The following is a 19,395-nucleotide window of genomic DNA, read 5'->3' on the forward strand; positions in this document are numbered from 1 at the left end:
TAGGGATTCTGGATGCGGGAGTTGGGATGCGGGAGTTGGGATGCGGGTTTCGGGACTGACCGCTGCCCAAATGCAAATGTCATTTTGTGGTCGTTCGAATGAATAAACGAAATTAAATGCAAAGAATTGGGCAGCCAAAAAGAGTTTGACTGGCAGGCAAAAGTCCAAGTGGAAGTCCAAGTAAGGATAGCCCTGACAAAGGAGTTCGGGGAGTTCAGCCCCGCACTCCGGTAAGCCATGTGGGACCTCTTCTGATTGACAGGCACCGGAATCGAACCGGAAGCCAGCTATTGAATCGATATGAAAGATTACCGCACCGCACCCTCTCGTCTGGTCAACAAATGTCGTCCAATGCTTGGACAAAATATAATCAAACAAATGGAACCGGCAAGTGATGTTATTCTTACGAATATGACACTCACTGCTGTCTCAAAGAAAGGGAAGAATTATTTTGGTGGCAATTTGTTTACTGGATGATGATCAGCTCCATTGTCAGCAGTTTCATGGGAGCTAAAAGTTGCGGAGCGTTTCCCAAGCTTCTCGGCTTCTAAATGTTGCTCAGATTACTACGGTAATGGTTCGATATTTTCGCTACACATCCTCTTTTAAGGATTTGTTCTTATACTCGTATAACTAAAGTACACTAATTTCCCCCAGCTGATCTCTCGACCGCGTTGATTGAGGTCATTTGCCAGCGTAAACGTGTGAGTCGCTTCGAATTAAGAGTCCTTCGCTTGCCAGGACACAGAAGCCAAAGTGGTTGGGTGGTGCGGAGCACACATTCGATTAGCGGAGGCCCGAAACTCGATGAGTTTTATTAGTAAATAATGGCAAATCATTTGCCAGTTGACACTTGCTGAATGGCCAAGAGGCCGGAGGTGGTCGATCTGGGAGATCTGGGGGGTGTTGGTAAGGTCCTTAGACTCGTAAGGGAATGTCACTGGCAGGGCAGAGGAGTCAAGGAGCAGGATGCGAGGTCCTGCTAATGAGCAACATTAATGAGTGCTATTTTTCATTGAAAGGACAATCAGCGTGTCCATGTGTGTGTGTGTGTTTGTGTGTACGTGTGAAGGGCTGAGTGGGTGATTGCGAGTGTGGATGCTTTTTCTCAAGTCTCCTGGGTATTTAAGCGGCCAAAATGCCGCAAAGACGGCAATGACAGCAGGTGCCCCGCATACACATACGCACACCCACCACCATCACCACCACCACCACATTGGCAGCAGCTCACACATACTCACGCACGCACAGGAAGCTGATGTCAGGACCCCATGAAAATTTAATACGAATGGAAAAGAAAGCAAAGAATTTGTAATTAAATTAACCATTTGCTGGCTACACTCACCCCACCTTCCCGTCTTCCCGTCGTCGTCTTTGTTTTTATGCTGCTTTAAATTAAATATTTTTCCCTTTTTGCGTGAGTCCCTTCCGGGATGATGTGGTTCCGGCGTTGAGTGGGTCAGCGGAAACCTCAACAATTTCCACAGACTCAATCAGTTCCTTGGCCAGCTCCTGTATGGCACTAAAAGAAAATTGAAATAGGTGTTGTCAATTTCATTGTACTTGCTATAAAGGAGATTTTATAATTAACAAATCATTCCTAATTATTGTAAATTGCTCATATTTCGATTGTTTTATTTTAGAGAAAAGTCTTCGAAACCACACTGATCGTACTAAAAAACATGATTTTACTAGTACTAGCCCCGCCATTTTTCCTTGTGCACGCTGCGGACCTCAGGTTCTGATGGGGATTCAGGCTTCAGGTTGAGGTTGCAGCCGAGGTCCCAGGTCCACTACGACACTCTGGAGAGAAATGCGAAATGAAAAATCGACTTGCAATTAGCAAACATGAAACATGACTACCCGGGGCCCGTTCCAAAATGTGAGCCCACTCCACACCCCTCTCCTACAGCGGAGAAATGCGAGTGTGTGCGTGTGGTGCACAGACACATCCTGGAGCCCTGGAGCCCGGGAGTCCTGGCGTCCTGGAGTCCTGGTATCCCGAAGCTCACTGTGTGTCTGGAGCTCCAGGAGCTTCGCTGGCAGCGTTGTCAGCATGGTTAATAAGTTACTTTCGAGATACTTTATTACTTCCTTGGTGGTGAGCGACAGCTGGGCGAGGGGGCGGTGGGAGTTGGCACAAAGGGTTGCCATTGCCTCCCAACCCGCCACTCCACCTCCCATCCATCGCATGTCTGTGCGTGAGTGTGTGCAGTTTTTTAATTTATGCGATTTTTGACTGCCGCCGCCCTTCGGCATACGCATGGTGGGTGCGGATTGGGCAGGGGTTGGTGAAGGGGTTCCTGGTGGCGGAGTGGGGGAGTGACAGTACGTGGCACCGTGGACGAGTTTATTTCACGCACTTATTGGGGATTCAAACATACAATGTGAATATGTATAAGTAGAGAGAAGAATCAAAGGAGTAGAATCAATGTATTAATAGCAGATAAATTCTAGTAGCCATTACTGGATTTTGACGACATTTATCAAAATATTTGTAGCAGTTCGTCAGGCATTTTGTCCCACTGTGCAAGTGTGCGACTGTTTTCGGCGCCCGTAAGTAGGCAATAGTTTCTTTTGCCTCACGTTATCGGCGGCACAGAGGACCTTCGTAGCCCCCATCCGCCCACAGATCCCGCCTCCACCCCAACCACTTTGGGGCCAGACTCTCCCTTCCAGGTCGCCTTTTTCCTTATTTATGCAAATGAAATCAATGCTCGCTGACGTATGTGTGGGTGGTTGTGAGCATGTGTGTGTGTATGTGTGTGTTTGTGATTGCGTCAAAAGAATAGAATTTTTCATTTTAAATTACATGCCAGCATGTACGAGTTGTTGTGCAACTGTGTGTGTGTTTATGCAAAGAAAACTTTTGTTCGTTTGTTTTCGAAGAACTTTGCATCGAGTCTGCGAGCTGCGAACTGCGAACTGCAAACTGTGAGCTGTGAACTCTGAACCGACCTGAGCCATCCCGAAGCGAACCACATTAAAGGTAACTATGCAAATATTTTTGCGGCTCACACGGGCAAACACAAACCAAAACCGGACCTGAGAACCCTTTTTCCCAGCTTTTTTTTCTTGCCCTTGGTCCGTGAGCTTTGAGTGCTCGAGGTGGCAACCAAAAATATTCCATGCTGGTCAATCGGAAAACTTGCAAATTCGCCGGGAAAGGGAAAAGGGGAAATTCTCGCCCACCACAGCACATCCCTTCATTGAAGTTCGCTTCTAATTGCCTTTGGCCGTGTGCTCGGTTTTAGTTTTTGGCAATCACTTAGCCCCCTGGCTACTTGGTTCACCAGCTATGTGCGGAATGTCTAATGAAGCCACATAAATCAAGTGGCAGTACATCCCGCTTCCGCTCCTGCTTCTTCTGCTTGACCAGCATCCTTCATCGTTTAGCGGCCTTTCAGCGGGAGGTCCTTTGGTCAGTGCCAGTGGCTAATTGAAATTAAAAACATTGCCAAGAAATTGCTTCGCATTTTTCATTCGATTACCACTGTAAGAGCATACCACCCCAAAAAAAAAAAACGAAAATGAACAATTTAGCACTGATTTATGCTAATGCAAAGCCCACAAAATGGGAATTCGGATGCAAAGCAATTAGGATAGATAATCGAGCTTGAAGAACACTTAAAACGTTTTTTTAATGCCCATAAACAATAACTCAATACATATAAACTAAACCCTTTTTAGTGCAAACAACCAAGTCGTTATTGTGTATATCCTTTATTTGGTATTCGAATTATTTATTTCTTGTAATATTAAAAAAAAAGACAATGATCACATAAAATATTTTTCGCTTGTAAATTACAGAATTTTTTCTTGTCATACAATACAATATTATATTATATATATATTTTAGTTTTATATTTAGTTTAGTGTAATTATATTAATCGTCGTAATGTATTACTTCGTTTAATACAATGATTTCAGTTAAGCCTGCTATTTATTTTCATACTTTTTCGACATTTGCTTCGTGCCGTTTGTTTTTTTGTGTTTTAAACTTTTTCCATTTGGTTTTTATTTTTTTAAAATTCGTCTAAATTACCTTGCGGCCTGGGGATTTCTTCTCCGATCTACTCTTTATTTTTTTTTTTATTTAGTTAAAGTTAAGTTTTAAGATTAGACGTATGACGATACAAAAAAAAAACGTGACTTTTTGTTCAACTACTTGGTTTACTTAAGCTTACACAATTAGTAAATTACGATTTTGGTTTTTAGCGTTGCTTTCATTTGGTTGAACGTATTGCACTGAATTTTAATCTATTTATCCGTTCAATTTTCTTAGGGGTCTTTGTTAATGCCTCTTGTCCGATTTCGTAAGGGGTAACATTAAAACTTACGATTCTACAGAAAAGCAGACATATACATGTACACACATACTGATATAATCTGCATATGTTTTCTTTCCCGATTTTATGTAGATATTGCCGCCTTGCAATTCAACGATCTCACTTCCTTTCACACACTTACCCATTATAGTTTTAGATATTCGCTTGATATTTCTATTACATTTTAATATTACAGTTACACAAAAAAAAACAAAAAAAAAAATCGTTCGATTACATCCACTAAGTTTAGTACTGATTATATTTGCACGTTTATATGTTGTATTTTACTGCGTTTTCCACTTTGGTGTTCGACTTTGCCACTAAACTTAACTTAGCCTGCGCGGATATGGGCTAGAGGGGCACTACGTGGAAATTGGGTAGGGTCTATTGGGTAGTGACGAACATCTTGCGATCCGTATGCAAAAAATTGACCAGACATCAACAGCAAACAAATGCCCTAGATTTAAACATATATTTGGAGTTTGTTATTTCATATAATTATATATATAATATATCGATTTCTATAACTTCTAGTTGTAGTATTTGATACAGACAAAAAAAATTGCAATTTATAATCGAATTACACACTTAAGTTCGGTTTTGCATTCTTGTTTTTATTTTATACATCATTGCTATCAACACACGACGAAAGCGTCTAGGATCTAGGATGTGGAACAGTTCTAATTACTAAGACTGGAACTAGCATTGTCCCAACCAACTAAATGGTTAGGTTTCTATCCCTAAAAACTAGCTTTATGTATCTACTAATGGGGCATCGAGTACGTACGGGTGACCCCGACACTCTGTCCCAATTTTAATTTGTATAGTCTGCCTTGAGAAGTCAGGCCTATGTATAACGTCAGTTTTTACTTCCCACTTACTTCCTACTTTTCACTGCTTGTGCCTAAGTATTTACACGTGTTTGAGCCCTGGACGGGATGTGGCTCTATGTTGGGGTCACCTGTACTGGGCTTTTGATTCTCAGAGTTCTTAGATGGGAGTCGGCATCAGTTTGCCGTAGTCCTGGTGCATGGTTGGCTTCACTGAGTTGTAGACGGGCCGATCCGCATCTTCGGGCAGGGCATAAACATCGGGGGGCACGCATAGCGACTGCAGTTTTGAGATATACGAGTCGAAGTGCTCGTGCGGATGTGGGTGTGCATGCGGATGACCATGTGGATGGGCGTAGCTAACGGGATGATGCACCGTGTAGGGATGATGATGCGGTGGCACTGGAGGCGGTCCAACGGCTCCGCTAGATCCTATTCCTCCTACACCATTGCTGGAGCCAGTGATGGAGCCCTGATGGAGATCAGTAGCTCCATTAGCACCACCACCGTACATTCCACCCCCGGTAGCGGCACCGCCTGACGACGGTGGCGGTGGCGGCGGCAGAAGTGTGGAGTACGCTGTCGCATGCTCTCCACCCACCAGCGATCCCCCGGCCACCAACTGCCCACCGGCACCACACACATTATCCAGTCCATGAACCACCGATGATGCCGACGAACTGGGCGTGACCGCACCAGGCGGTGGAGGTGGTGGTGGCAGACGCACGTGCTCCAGCAACGTGATCACATTATTCCTTAGGCTCTCATAATAGTTGTTCAGATTGGCATTGGGTGGTGCTCCCACGCCCTCAATAGGCTGGTTGGGATTGCTGCCTGAACTGGGTGCCAAATTGCTGATCGAGTGGTTCAGATCGTTGGCATTGGTGGTGCCACCGCCAGAGTTGCTGTTATTGCTGCTGCTGTTGGTGGTGGCGCCACTGACCGAGGAGCTGGCACCACTGGTGGAACTGACACTGGCGAATGGCGATTGCCCGCTGGGCGAGGCCAAAGCCACCGAGGAACGCTGTTGTTGCTGCTGATGACCGCTCAATGGAGAAGCCTCCTATAGTGGGCACAACAGAAATGTATACATACTATATGGTTAGTGGTTAGGGTTAAGTGTGTTGCAATTCAGACGACGGTCACGAATCGGTTTTCAATTTACTTGATTGGGTGGGGTGTTTCGCCCGGGTACATAAACCCCTGCTCATGTGCCACATATGTGTATGGGAATTCCAATAAGAACGCGCTATCACATACAGAAGTGAAATAAAAATGAAATGGGATGGGGAGCAAGCAAGGGGGGGAAAAAAAAAAGAGACGAATCCTGAACGAAGTGAGCCCGAACACCGCAGGCAAACAGAGACGACGAAATCTGGCGAGAGCAGGAGAGAGCGAGAAAGCGTGGCTTTTTCGGAGTTTTTGGGGGCCTGGGGTTGCCCCAAAAATACAAAGGTTAATGCTGCGTCGACGTCGCTGCCGGCGCCTTTGTAGCACAGTTATTGCTGCCCCCGTGTTCGGGGGGACTTGTTCTCGTTTTTGTTGTACTTTTTTCTTCGTCTTTTTTTCGCCCCATTGCCCAGCTTTTAGTAGCAAGTCGAATGGCGTCCTGCGATTTGTTGGCGCCTCGTTGTTGGGCTGCAACATCATGGCCTGCGCATGACCAGCGCACACACGTCAGCACACTTGTGCGCCTTAGGGAGACGTGGATGTTGCTGTTGCTGTGGGTGTGGGTGTGGGCGTGTGTGCTTAGGGGTGTGTGCCTCCTGCCCCTGACGCCGCCGATTCTGATTCGCCGTCCGATGCAGCAAGGATGCAACGTCACCGATTGGCTGACGTCAGCAGGGGGTGGAGTGCAAATGCACTGCAATTCGGGTGGATTTAATACACGACGAGAAAATGCTGTTCGACTGATGTTGAAATGAACGTATGAGCTGATAGGATACAGTCTACAATCAAGTTTGTATTTGTTTTGGCCTCTGCATGCAAATATGAGTTGTGTTAGGCTTGAAAACCAAAAGATCCTGGATAATTTAACGTCTGCGTCGGCGGCTGTTAAAACTTTTTGCTCGTGCCCTCGTTTTCGATTCAACTTTACCCTAAGTTTATTTCACTTTACTTAACTTTACTTTCTTTTACTTGTTGTTCATTGTTTTTGTTTTTTTTTGGCGAGTTTTAGAGACGTCCTTGAAAAGTGGCAAGACAAAACTCGCTCAGGTGACGACAGACCGAACTCAAAACAACAAAAGCGATATACTATGGGCAAAAAGAACTCTACTCAAAGTCTCGTTTGAGTCGAAAGTTTTAAGGGGGACGGAGGGACGATGGGGCCTTAGTAGGAGGTGTTATTAAGGGGTGGTGCAAAACTTTCAGTGTGACCATCGTCTGCAAAGTTGGTGCGCTTAGCCTAGTGGGAAATGGACTTGGTCTCATAATTTGTTGCCGTCAACGAACCTGAGCCTACATACCCGATCGCTGGTGCTCAGCTGCGACTCCATGGCATTGATGTCCGACTTAAGTCGCATCATTTGCGATTCTACGCGTGCATTCTCCCGCTGAAGCTCCGAAATCTCGGCCTCCAGCGTGTTGAGATCATCGCTGCCATTAACGCCCGATGAGTTACCCCCACCAGATGGATTCTTCTCGGTTCCGCCGGTGTTGCTATTGCCGCTGGTGTTGTTATTTCCACCGGCGCTGCTGCTGCTACTGCTGCTGGTGACCCCGATGCCCACATTGAGACCCAGTCCCACGCCGACACTGCTTCCCACGCCGCCCATGACGATGTCCAGTCCGCTGCCGCCTGTTCCAAGTGAATAGAAGGGCAATGCAGAGGCTTGTTAGTGGATGATACGGTCCTACGATCTATGAATGCTCATTATGCTGTTATGGATTTTCTCTTTTTGATCCGGGGGATCGTCTGCCATTCCTCGGTTCGTCAATGTGCGCGTGTGCTAGCAACTCAATTGGCACTATTGTGAGTTGGTGATGTTGGTGTGATGATGTGTGTGTGGTGTGTGAGAGCGTGTGTTGGTGTTTTGATGGTGTGAGTCACAAACATTTATTAGGACACTAGTGTTTAACTTGTAATGCTAATTGTAAACGGTGCAGCGGTTTGTGCCAATCATACAATCTCCCACTGAGATAGACGCGGAACAGACGATGCATCGTTTACAAACAGCTTGTACTTCATATTTAAAAATTGTAACTTTCTTATTTTCTACTTGATCACCGTAGTTAAATCACAGTTCGTGGAATAAGATAAGTCACATTTGCATAATAGTAGATCAATGGGTTGGTTAGTGCTAAGGGAAATTTCGTTTGACTCAGTGTGTGTGTGCAAGAGTTTGCTATGTTTGTGAATGAGTGGGTGTTAGGTGTTAGTAGGTGGTTTAGTGGGCTTTTATCATCTTATCTTCAGGCTTACCTTGATCGACAGACTCCCTGGCAATTTTTGTATGTACATTTTTATTTTTAATTTAATTCTCTGATTTGTGTTATTTGTTGGTATGACAATTTGTGGTCTGTTCGCATAGCTGTCTTTCGGTTATATATACAGACACATAAAATTTGTTTTGTATTTGTTTTGGTTTTTATTCTGCTGCATTTGGATTTTCATTGCATTTATTTTTGGTTGCTGGTTGTGGTTTCAGTTTCGATTCGATTCGGACAGTTTTGACTGCGATTCAGTGGTTTCGTTTTCTATTTACAGTAGATACTCGGCACCGATACAAAACGTTGCGTAATCTAAAAGAAAACGTCAACAAAAACGACATGAAACGAAACGAAAAGAAGAAACACAGAATTAAATTAGAATTAGAAAACTAGGAATTTAATTGTTTCTTTCTCTTTTGATCAGCTTCTTTGTTGCTTTTGCGTTTGCTTTGTTCTCTTGTTCGTAGCTCACACACACACACACACTCACACATGCACACGATGATGCAGTTGTGCGTGTGTGTGGTATTGAATATAAATGGGTTCTTGTTATGTACCGGGTTTATCGGGAGGATTTTCAGAGGATATTTCTAGTGAGTGTTTGGCTTTCGGGGGAGTTGGTGTTGTCGGAGGCTGGGGGATTTCGAAGGATCTCGAAACTTAATGGAAATTTGCAAAATTAAATTCTTCTTAAAATTCTTTTTGTGTTGCATTTTCCGAAACCAAAACCAAAAATAAAGTTATTTCTTGTTGAATATTTGCTTTCCGTTATTCATTTCTTTTAATGCTTTCTTTTTTATCGTTTGACTTTAGCATTTAGCACACGCACACAAAATTCCAACCGAAAATGTTCAAGACAAAAAGCGAGCAACAACTGAGAAGAAGAATACGATATTTTGAATAATTTTTGAGGTTTTATTTTCAGTGATATTTTTCGTTTTGATTGGGGAAATTGATTAGGTAACCGATAATTATTTTTCTTCTTTTTTTGTTGCTAACTTTATCACCCAACCCCTCTTTTTGATAACGGAGGGAAATGGTATACCTTAAGCCTTAAGCCCAGTTCATAACAGAAAAATACACGCAAGAGAGAGACAGCGAGAGAAAAGGAGAGCGAGATGAAGCGTCTAAGATCGGGCCACTCACCTGTATAACCCTTTGGATAGACCATGGTGACCTCATCGAACTTGGGCTTCTTAATGCCCTGGCTTCCCACCGTGGTGCAGGCTACAGATATTGGGTTAAAAGAAGAAAAAATTCGATGGAGATTAGGGCTACTAATATAAGAAATGTTCTCATTTAAACGCGAAGGACATTCACCAGGTTAAAATAGCAATGAGTAAATTATGTACTTACCATCGAACTTCATGGCCGTGGCAGCAGCCACAGCAGCCTTGTGCTGCTCCACAGTGCCACCGGCTTCCAGGACTCGCATCTTGTTCCGATTGGCAATCGGACAGCCCGAAGCACTAGAGGGTTAAGGACAGCATGAGCCTTAATTCCACAACCGCCGTTGGACACCAAGGACTTACCTTCTGTGGGAGAGGAACTTGCCGGTGGAATGGCCGGATCCATCGCATCCCGGAATGGGACAACGCAGGGGTTCCGAATCCTGGCCATCGCGGGGCTTGCTCTTCGGTTTGTTAGCCCTTGGACAGCCGGAGAGGCTGCGGTGTGAGGAGTAGTTGCCCGTCACGTGTCCGGAGCCATCGCATCCCGGGGTGGGGCACTTGAGCTCCTGCGAGTGCGACTGTAGATGGTTGCGGTCCGAGCGCGAGCAGCCCGTCAATCTGGCGAGAGAAGAACGGACGAAGAATTAGTGAGTGACCCAAGCCCACTCCTGGAACTTAAACCAGGCCAAGTGGTCGCCCTCAGATAAGAGGACTCCATATGTCTGCGTTTGTTCGTGCGGCTAAGACTCTGGACTTGAAACTTTCGGTTTTAAAGTTTCATTTAATCACGGGGTGGCTGAGGGGATGGTTTTACGACCGCTCTGCGGCCACATTCAGTCGTAATCATAAATATTAAAGTCTCTCGACCCTCGGCCTTAGTGTCCACGAAGGACTGCATTTTGTTTGGCAACTATCACTCATAAGGTCGACTGCTTTAGATTAAAGTTTTCCCTTTGAACCTTGTGCTTAAGTTTTGAGGTTTAAAGTACACATTTTAAGATAATTATATCGGGCACTGCTGAGTTAAAGGCTTATTTTATATGCGCTCCAGGTGTTGCGGAGACACATTTCTTTTGACAAAGATGGATTGCAAAAATGAAGCGGTGGCCACAACATAGATGGATGGACGTTTTTCCTCCAATTATTACATAATTCGTTAACCACACTGGGAGGACTTACCCGTCCTTGGACTTGTCGTGCTGCGGGATGTGTTGTGGCGGTGGCATCGAGTAGCAGGTGGCCGGACTGGGCGAGTATCCGCCGGAAACGGGCGTGGGATAGCCACCGGGTCCCACGGCTGTGGCGTACGGATTACTGCATTGATAGGCAGCCGGACCGTAGCCGTGGTATCCAGCAGGCGGATAGTCCGATTGCACCACCATCCCATAGCCAGGGTGCGGTGAGTAACCTGCAAAGAGCGAAGGTTTGAAAGAGTGGTGTCAAACGTGTGCCACGAACAGTATTCTTTTGAGCTCTGGGTTCTTTACTAACCACTGGGATCCCGATACGTTTCGATGTAGTGAGATCCGCCGCTGTCTGGCGTGGATTCGCGGCTGTACGGTCGCGGACCGCTGATGTGTCCAACCAGACCAAAGCCCAAGGGTCTTGGAGGTCCGCTGAAGTCCACTGGTTCCATTTGCGGCGATCGTGGTGGTCCACCATTGCCCGGACCGAGAGGTCCTGTCGCTCCACTTACAAAGCCCTGAGCATGACCCACCACCAGGCCATCGGCGCCGTACTGCGGGCTCGTAATAATGCTGCGGATGAATAAGTCAAGTGATTAGTAATATAGGCACCCGATAAACACATATAGTCATGGGTATGGTTTGTACACATGTGTTTTGAAGGGTCTTGATGACTAACCTGTGGGGTAATCGGGTGACGCTAAGGTCCAAGGTCTGTCCTTGGGGACTGGGCACCTGGGGACTAGCTATGTTTGGACTAGCTCCAGGCTGCGGGCTGCCGTTGCCCATCCGCTGGGCGGTATACTGGTTGTGTGAGGCTGGCGAATTGAAACCGTGCGGACTGCTGCTCGTCACCGAGGTGGAACCACTGAGATCCACCGCCGGCACACCGCTCACATTGGGTGCGGGTGAGCTGCTCTGTTTGCCGTGCTGCTGTTGCTGCTGCTGTTGTTGCTGCTGTTGCTGGTGGTGTTGCTGCTGCTGCTGCTGTTGTTGTTGTTGATTTTGATAGGCTGCTGCTGCAGCTGCTGCCTGAGCAGCGGCCATCTTAACCGACAGATTAATGGCCGAGAAGCCCGGCGGCAGAGGGCCCATCGTGGGATCATAGTGATACATGGGCCGCGGATATAGAGGCTGTCCGCCGTTGGCCAACTCCTCGTGCTCCGCCTTGGCCAGCATCAGTTGCTGCTCCTGCAGATACTTCTGCTGTTGGGCCTGCATCTCGTCGGTGGTTTGGGGCAGATAGTGATAGGCAGCCGCCGCCGCAGAAGCGCCCGCCGCCGTCGCCGCTGTTGCCGCGGTGGCCCTTTGACCGTTGCTGGGACAACAGACGCCGCTGGGATCGTATCGCTCAAAGCCCGCTCCACTGGCTGCCGTCACCGCATCTACCGTAAAAGCTGGAGAGCTTAGGGAACTCAGCGAAACGGGCGGATGTGGATGTGGATGTCCGGGATGCGGATGCGGATGCCCGGGATGCGCTTCGTAGGCGCTTCTCGCCGTACCCGGCGATAGTTCTCCTCCGTTGGGCGCCATCAATTCACCGCTTGGACCCACGGTGACATGACTTTGGGCATACCGCATTTGTTCATACTGCTGCTGTCGGTCGTCGGCCTGCTGCTGCTGCTGTTGTTGCTGCTGCTGCTGTTGCTGGTGTTCCGAGTGATAATTGGCTGAAGGATCGGGGACATCGTTGCCCTCTATGAAGGGTCCTCTCTGCTGGTGCAACGTATGTTGCTGTTGCTGCTGCTGTTGCTGCTGCTGCTGTTGCTGTTGTTGCTGTTGCTGCTGGTGATGCCCGTGAGGATTGAGATGTGACTGATGTGGCGGACTCTGGAGACCCACAAAGCGACTCAGATGCGGTGCATGCAGGTTGTTCTCTCCATTGGAAGCTGCTGTTCCGCTTGCCGATCCGGAACGCGGCGCTTGGGCGGCGGACGCTGATGAAGGGGCGGCGGGGGCGGGCGCGGCCGCTTCCCCCGAGAGATATGAGTGCATGGGGCTCTTGTTATACTCCGATTTTATGCTGGCAACAGGACTATATTCCGATTTGATAATCGGCATCGTTGTGGAGCCGCTCAGTTTTGTGCTGTTATTGTTGATGCAGTTGCTGTTATTATTGTTCAGATAGTGATTGGAGGCCAGCTTCAGTTTGTCCAGTGGATGCAGCTCCTTCTCATGTTTGTCCAGATCGGCTAGATGGTGCGAGATAGAACAGAGCAAGACATGGAGCGATAGAACAGAGAAAGGGCGTTACACACAGATCAGTTTCGGAATGGTTCTTTTTGGGAGCTTCTTTCACACACTGTCGGCTGAATTGGATTGGTGGGTTGGATTGAAAGCTCAGTGGAGTGGCTAGAGTGGTTCACCTGCTGCTGCTGCTAGTGGAGCTGCTCCCGGACGGCGGCTGGTTACGCCCGAGCGCCTTACCGCCTGCGGACAGCCGGAGAGGCTGCGGTGCACGCTGCGATGCGGCTGCACGTGGCCACGACCATTGCACCCGGGCGTGGGGCATTTCAGGATCTGCTCGTGCAAAGCCAGCACTGCAAGTGCATGGGAATCATCAGTTTCGGAGGATCAGCACGACTACAACAACAAGGCATTCCACAGACAGGGACAGAGACACAGACAGAGACAGAGAAAGGTCGAGAAAGAGCAGTAGGATCCTCTATCAGGTCATGTCAAAATTACTCTGTAGCCAGAGGGAAGGATCTTGTTGATCCAACCCATCTCGAAAGCTAATTGTAAGCTACATGCATTCTAACAACAGAATTATAGACTCTATCACTGTGGACAAACTGTAGATCTATCTAAGATCATGCAAAGATGGAATGAGAAGGATAGGCGTGAAGAAGTCTTAATTAAAAGTACATGTTACTGTAATCACATTGTTTTAATATTTGTATACTACCTTTACAAAATGAGTATAAATATGTTTAATAGCTCCACTTCGGTTTTAAAAACCGTTCATGAATAAATTGCTTAAAAAAAGTTTTTTAGTTCCCAAAGTTATAATATGAGTTCATTTAAGGAATACAATACTAATAACGAAAATATTAGTAAATCTAAAATAGGAAAACTTTCTTTAGAATGAATGAATTCAGCATGTATTTGTTAAGTTTTAGAGAATCTGAAAGAAGAAGAGGATAGACCGCTCATACACATCAAATATCCACACTCAAGACTTTGCTAATAAATACGATGACAGAGACAGGGAGAAAAGAGTAGGATACAGATTGACAGTTAGAGAGAGACAAAGAGTTGGTGAAAGACAGAGACAGAGACAGAGATAGAGCGACTACTAGGCATACACGGGCATGCGAAACGGAAGTATTTTTTCTTTTTGAATTCTTGGGAAAACTTACATTCTGTGGTTACTTTATCGCGCTTCGGACAACCCGACAAACTGTCAAGTTCCCATTAATGGCAGATCGAATGATATACATATGAATAAAGAAAAAGAACATGTTTTGTATTGTGTGACCGAAGGACAGTTCCATGGGATATATATGGATGGGTACCTGCGATGGTGCGAATACAATCCGGTGACATGTCCTTGGCCCGTACAATGCGGCGTGGGGCATTTGACGCCATCTACAATTAACCAATTAACAGTATAACTTAAATTCAACGATGAAGAAGAACGTGAGCGAGAGCGGGAGGTGGAGGTGGAGAGCATATATAGACATGCCAGCATGAGACAGGTGGATTCAGTGGGAGGGTGACTATTTTCTAATTAATTATACAACGAGAGACAAGTTGACGTAGAACCCGCCCTAAAAAAAACCTTAAAAAGCAGCAATGCGAAAGAAGCAGCAGCGGGAGCAGCAGCATCATCAACAGCAGGCAACACGAATTCTTTTACCCTAAATAATTAATTAAAATTTGATGGAAAACAGCTTTGCATTATTTACTTTAAAAAGCTCACGCACACATGACAGTCGCCAGTCGACAGAGGGGAAGTCGGGAACGGGTTTCGAGACAGCTTCAAAAATCAAACCTAAGCAAAGCAAGCCAAGCCAAGCCGAACCAGACCATACCATATCATACCAGAGCAGACCCAAAACAACTTGGTCGCTTTCTAAGCGCTACTCCTCGAAGATAAAATGCCAAGCCCCCTGATATTTTCTGATGTATGATGTGTGTGATATGGGGGGTTGGTTAATGAAATATTTTTCGAAATATTTTACTCCTGTTTTTGTCTATTACGTGGCCGGGCACAAAATGTCAAACTGCAGCTGCCGGAGGAAAAGCGAGCAAAGGTAAAAGGACCGACTCGTCTCTAATTAGAATTTAATTAAAATAAAGCCAACGGGATGGGGCTCTAAAGTTTTTGTGCATTAGAAAATTTCCGTGTGTGTGGCGCGAGCAAACAGGGAAAAAAAGAAGGAACATGGCGAAAACTAATGATTGAGAGGAGAGTCTAGAAACCAGACGCACATAAACTCTGAAGGGTAAAGCCTAATAAGCCACATTAGCAAAGAGGCTAAAACAATAACCATAAGGCTTGCCGCACGCTAATGACTTATTACGTATACGCAGCGAGCTTTAGAATCTAAGGCTTCCGTCAACTATTTAAAAAGTCATTCAAATTATATGAATACCAAGGACATACACGCACAGGAGGAAAAGTAGCTTCAGCTTCTGGCTGAGCATATTAATGCCAAAACATAATGACAAAATAAATATGCAAAAGTGGTTTTTGAAGGAAAACGTGCTCATAATGCTTTATATCTAATCATGCCACACCCACTTACCCAGCCCACCCCTACATTCACATCGTCGTCGCCTGTGGAAATTGTACTGCGAAATTAGTAGAAGGCAAAGCTCAAGGCTTAGGCACTCAACCAAAAGATGTCTGTCCATGTGCCTCTGTGTTGTGTGGCATAAAGGGTTTACAAGCCATTAGTTGTTGTGCGCTCGAAACCCCCAACTTCAACCAAAAGCACAGCACCCCCCTTCCCCTTACCGTTCCCATTTTCATAACGACAAAATCGCTTAATGTCTTTTTGGCTGCTGAATGAGCTGCAAAAAGGGTTTTATTTTTAGATATGTGGGGTTACGGGCAGGAGTCTGTGCGAATAATAATGACAACAAAAACCACCGGTATAATAATCGTCATAATGTTGCCTGTTACGAAGGGAAATTGAGTGTCTCTTTCTTTGGTTTTTCTCATTTTCTTTGGGCGCAATGATCAGACACACATCAGAAGACGACTCACACATTCTCATACACTCTCTCTATCTCTTTCCGTCTCTGTCTCTCTTAAGGGGTGTTTAGTGGGTTGGTTTTGGGGGGCGGTGGGGACAGGGGGCTTTACTCAGATTTTGCCAATTGAAGCTGTAAACTCAATGCAACAAGAAGTCTCGCACATCAACCGATCGTTCAGTCGAACCGGAATCGGAAACGGAAACCCAGCCGAACCACAACGAATCGCAGGTGAACTACTGTACTGCTTCATTCAAAATGATTGAAACTCAATTTACATTGCTGTTAACAGAACTGTTTATGGTCGTCGTAATGTGTCAGCAAATCGCAGCACCACTTACAGCACTATTTAATGTTTGAATCACAGTGATGTGTACAACACTGTTTTGATCAGTTCTGTTTACAATACAGTACAGTTTCACAGGATTCTTCTCAGCAGCGAGGCACACCAACTCATCACAATCAACTTGGAAAATCACTCTCTTTCTCTTTTTTTTTTGTTTTTGGCTTACTATTTGTGACCACTTACCGCGATTCTGGCTGCCCGGCGAATAACTAGGTGCCGGTGTCGAAGGAGTCGACGGTCCTGCAGTTGGTACCGCCGCCGCCGGACTGCCGGCCGCCATTGATGGTGGCGTTGCCACGAGCGGAACGCCCACAACGCCCTCACGCGATGCAATGTCCTGCATTACAGAAGCAGCCCGACTGCCGATGCCCGCCGGCTGGAGGATCGTGTACTGCTTGCCATCGGCCATCGGTTCCTTGGGCCGCTGCTTCTCGCCCAGCTGACTGGCAATATCGAAGGTGGTACTTAGTTGTTGTTGCTGCTGCTGATGTTGTTGTTGCTGCTGCTGTTGCTGTTGACTAGCGGCGGCGGCAGCGGCGTAGCCATAGTAGGCCAATCCGGCGGCAGATTCCGCTGCAGCGGCCGCATTATAGGCACTATAATGGGCATGTGCGGCGGCCACATAATTCCGTTTGATGATATCGATGGGCGGCTTGAAGGCCGACGCCGCTTGGGCGTAAACGCCTTGTCCCGAGGCGGAGGAGGAGGTATCCTCCAGTTCCTCCGGATCCTGATCCTCATCGGGCGACTTTTTGCCGCGTGCCTGTGCCTCCAGATGAACGACACCACCGCCACTGGCTGCATTTAGGCGCGCCTGGTCGTTCTCTTTTTGTCTGTGGAAACGTGAGAAGAGTGTGGGATTTGGATTTGTTGAGCTGGCTTGCATGGCATGGCTGGGATTGCCGATGGCCTCATACTTTTGCTTCTCCTCGAACAGATTCTGGAAGGGCGGTGGATTCTCGTCCTGTTCCTGCAGCCGATACAAATTCCCCCTTGAGTCGGGCCAACTGCCCGAGAGGCTTTTCAGCGCCGCCTGTGTTTCGCGGATGAGGGTCTCATCGTCCTGGTCCGCATCCGTGTTGCTTTTGGCCAGTGGCGTGGGCAGGTAGCCGCAGGTGGGGCTCTCCGGACTGTCTGCAATGTGGCCCTGGCCGGTCTGTTTGCGTTTCTTCTGCGGCAAGTTGTTGTTGTTGCTATTGCTGTTATTATTGTTGTTGTTGATGAGGCTGGAGTCCTCGTCGCGACTGCAACGTTTGCGCCGCTTGATGGAGGTCTCGTGATCATTACCATTGGCGTGGTTGCCGTTGCTTTCGGACAACGGAGTGTCCTTTGTAAGGGGCCGCTTGGAAAGCGCCATCTTCCCGGTGGCTATTCCGTTTTTCCGGCTCTTTGGCTCCGCTGATCAGGTGAAAAGTCAAACGAAACGTAAGCTATATTTTGGTGTTTTTTTTTTAGTGCAGAAGTGGCAGTTTGTGTAGATGCCCCTTTGAAACATTATCATTAGCGTTATCATTTTGCAGCTTCAGCAACCGAATTCCAAACTTATTTCCCTCCAATATCACCAGACTAAACAAAATCGAAACCATTTCCCTAATAACAAAAAATGACACCATCGGCAGTTTGCAGTAAACAAAAAGGTGTTGACAAGCAAAAATTTTTGTTTATCAAAAATCAAATCATAATTTAAGCATTAAGCATCCTCCACCTCTAAAATTTACCAAAAGTGTATACCAAAAATTTTTGCAAAAACTACTAGTATTGTGTCAGCGGGTGAATGTTTTGTTGTCGTCATTAAAATGGTTCATTGTTAGAATACTCTGCTTATTTATGATCAATTTAATACTATCATAAACTATAAATCATGTTACTCGAAGATATGAAAATTACATTTTTTTCGACACCTAAGGCTTAGTCGGATAACTTTTATACAGAATTAGCTAGTCTAATGATTTAGGGTTCAAGATTATTTCTAAATATTATTAAACCATAGAACCGCTGCGAACATTCGTTAAGTCACCTATAAATTTGGGAATAAAATGATTCTTAGTTAGTGGTTATCTAAATGGTTAGGATAATATCGAGACGAAACTCGAGATTTGCGCTAGCTGAATTTTCAATTTTGTTTGTCAAATTCTCAATGTGATTATTCTTGTTGCATTGAATTTCTTGTACTTGTATTCTATTTGTTTTTGTTTTCCTGTTTTGTAATTACTAATTTGTTTGATTTCTCGTTATGGTTGGTGTTTTTTTTTTATTTCGAAATATTCGCCTTCACAGGGGCAGGGGGGCGGGTCTGGGTGAGGATCAGCATGGTATATAGTGTACACAATATATATATATATTCTTGTATATATTTATAGACTGTCAGTTATTAGTTCGGTACAAAAATTTGTAAGATCTATTGGGGATATTACAAGATTCAAATACTTATATATGAACTTTACCTATTTGGCGAATTCTGTTTCGATTTTGTTGTCTTATTAGCGATTACGATTTCGATTTTGATTTTGTTTTTAACTTGCTTTAATTAAAACACTCTTCACTTATTGGTTGACCATTATGTCAAGACCTTTGTTTGTAGTTTAATTTGCTATGCTGGTAATGATGTGGCTGCTGGCTGATAACGTTGCTGTTGCGATTTCTTGTTCCACACAAACACTTTGTTTTATACATTTACATATGTAGGATATGTCTCACAAAAACAAAAAATAAGCCAAACTAAAACTGGGTAAACAGTAACAAAAACAAGCAAACACTCAACTCACTTTTTGTCAACGCGACGGCGGTGATGTCTTCGAAAAATGTTTAAGGTTTAATGTTTTCGTAAACTGAAGCCGGCTAACGGGGCGTATACTTGATGTCAATTAGAGCACGCACTTTTTAGTATTTGTTTATTAT

At 45.7% G+C, this 19,395-nt stretch overlaps 1 protein-coding gene across 6 annotated transcripts; it reads right to left on the reverse strand.

The window, feature by feature from the left end:
* Positions 1 to 1,391: 1,391 nt before the first annotated feature.
* On the reverse strand, positions 1,392 to 19,133 carry LOC120456712 (alpha-protein kinase 1). 6 transcript variants are annotated; one of them, XM_039643689.1, is made up of 10 exons: positions 17,415 to 17,865; positions 16,681 to 17,330; positions 11,626 to 13,138; positions 11,254 to 11,519; positions 10,942 to 11,170; positions 10,123 to 10,380; positions 9,947 to 10,059; positions 9,737 to 9,817; positions 7,627 to 7,958; positions 3,865 to 6,221 (listed from the first exon to the last, which is right to left on the reverse strand). In XM_039643689.1, exons 1-10 carry the CDS (start codon positions 17,852 to 17,854, stop codon positions 5,319 to 5,321), a joined length of 4,785 nt encoding a protein of 1,594 aa, XP_039499623.1. In that variant the 5' UTR covers positions 17,855 to 17,865; the 3' UTR covers positions 3,865 to 5,318. The 6 variants fall into 6 exon arrangements, with proteins under 6 accessions (XP_039499626.1, XP_039499623.1, XP_039499628.1 ...); XM_039643694.1 differs by adding an exon at positions 13,313 to 13,486 and having other exon boundaries at positions 16,681 to 17,865; XM_039643693.1 differs by lacking the exons at positions 16,681 to 17,330; positions 17,415 to 17,865 and adding an exon at positions 18,942 to 19,133.
* Between the last annotated feature and the right edge of the window lie 262 nt (positions 19,134 to 19,395).

This window comes from Drosophila santomea, chromosome X (assembly GCF_016746245.2).
Source record: "Drosophila santomea strain STO CAGO 1482 chromosome X, Prin_Dsan_1.1, whole genome shotgun sequence".
Classification (NCBI taxonomy): Eukaryota; Metazoa; Arthropoda; class Insecta; order Diptera; family Drosophilidae; genus Drosophila; species Drosophila santomea.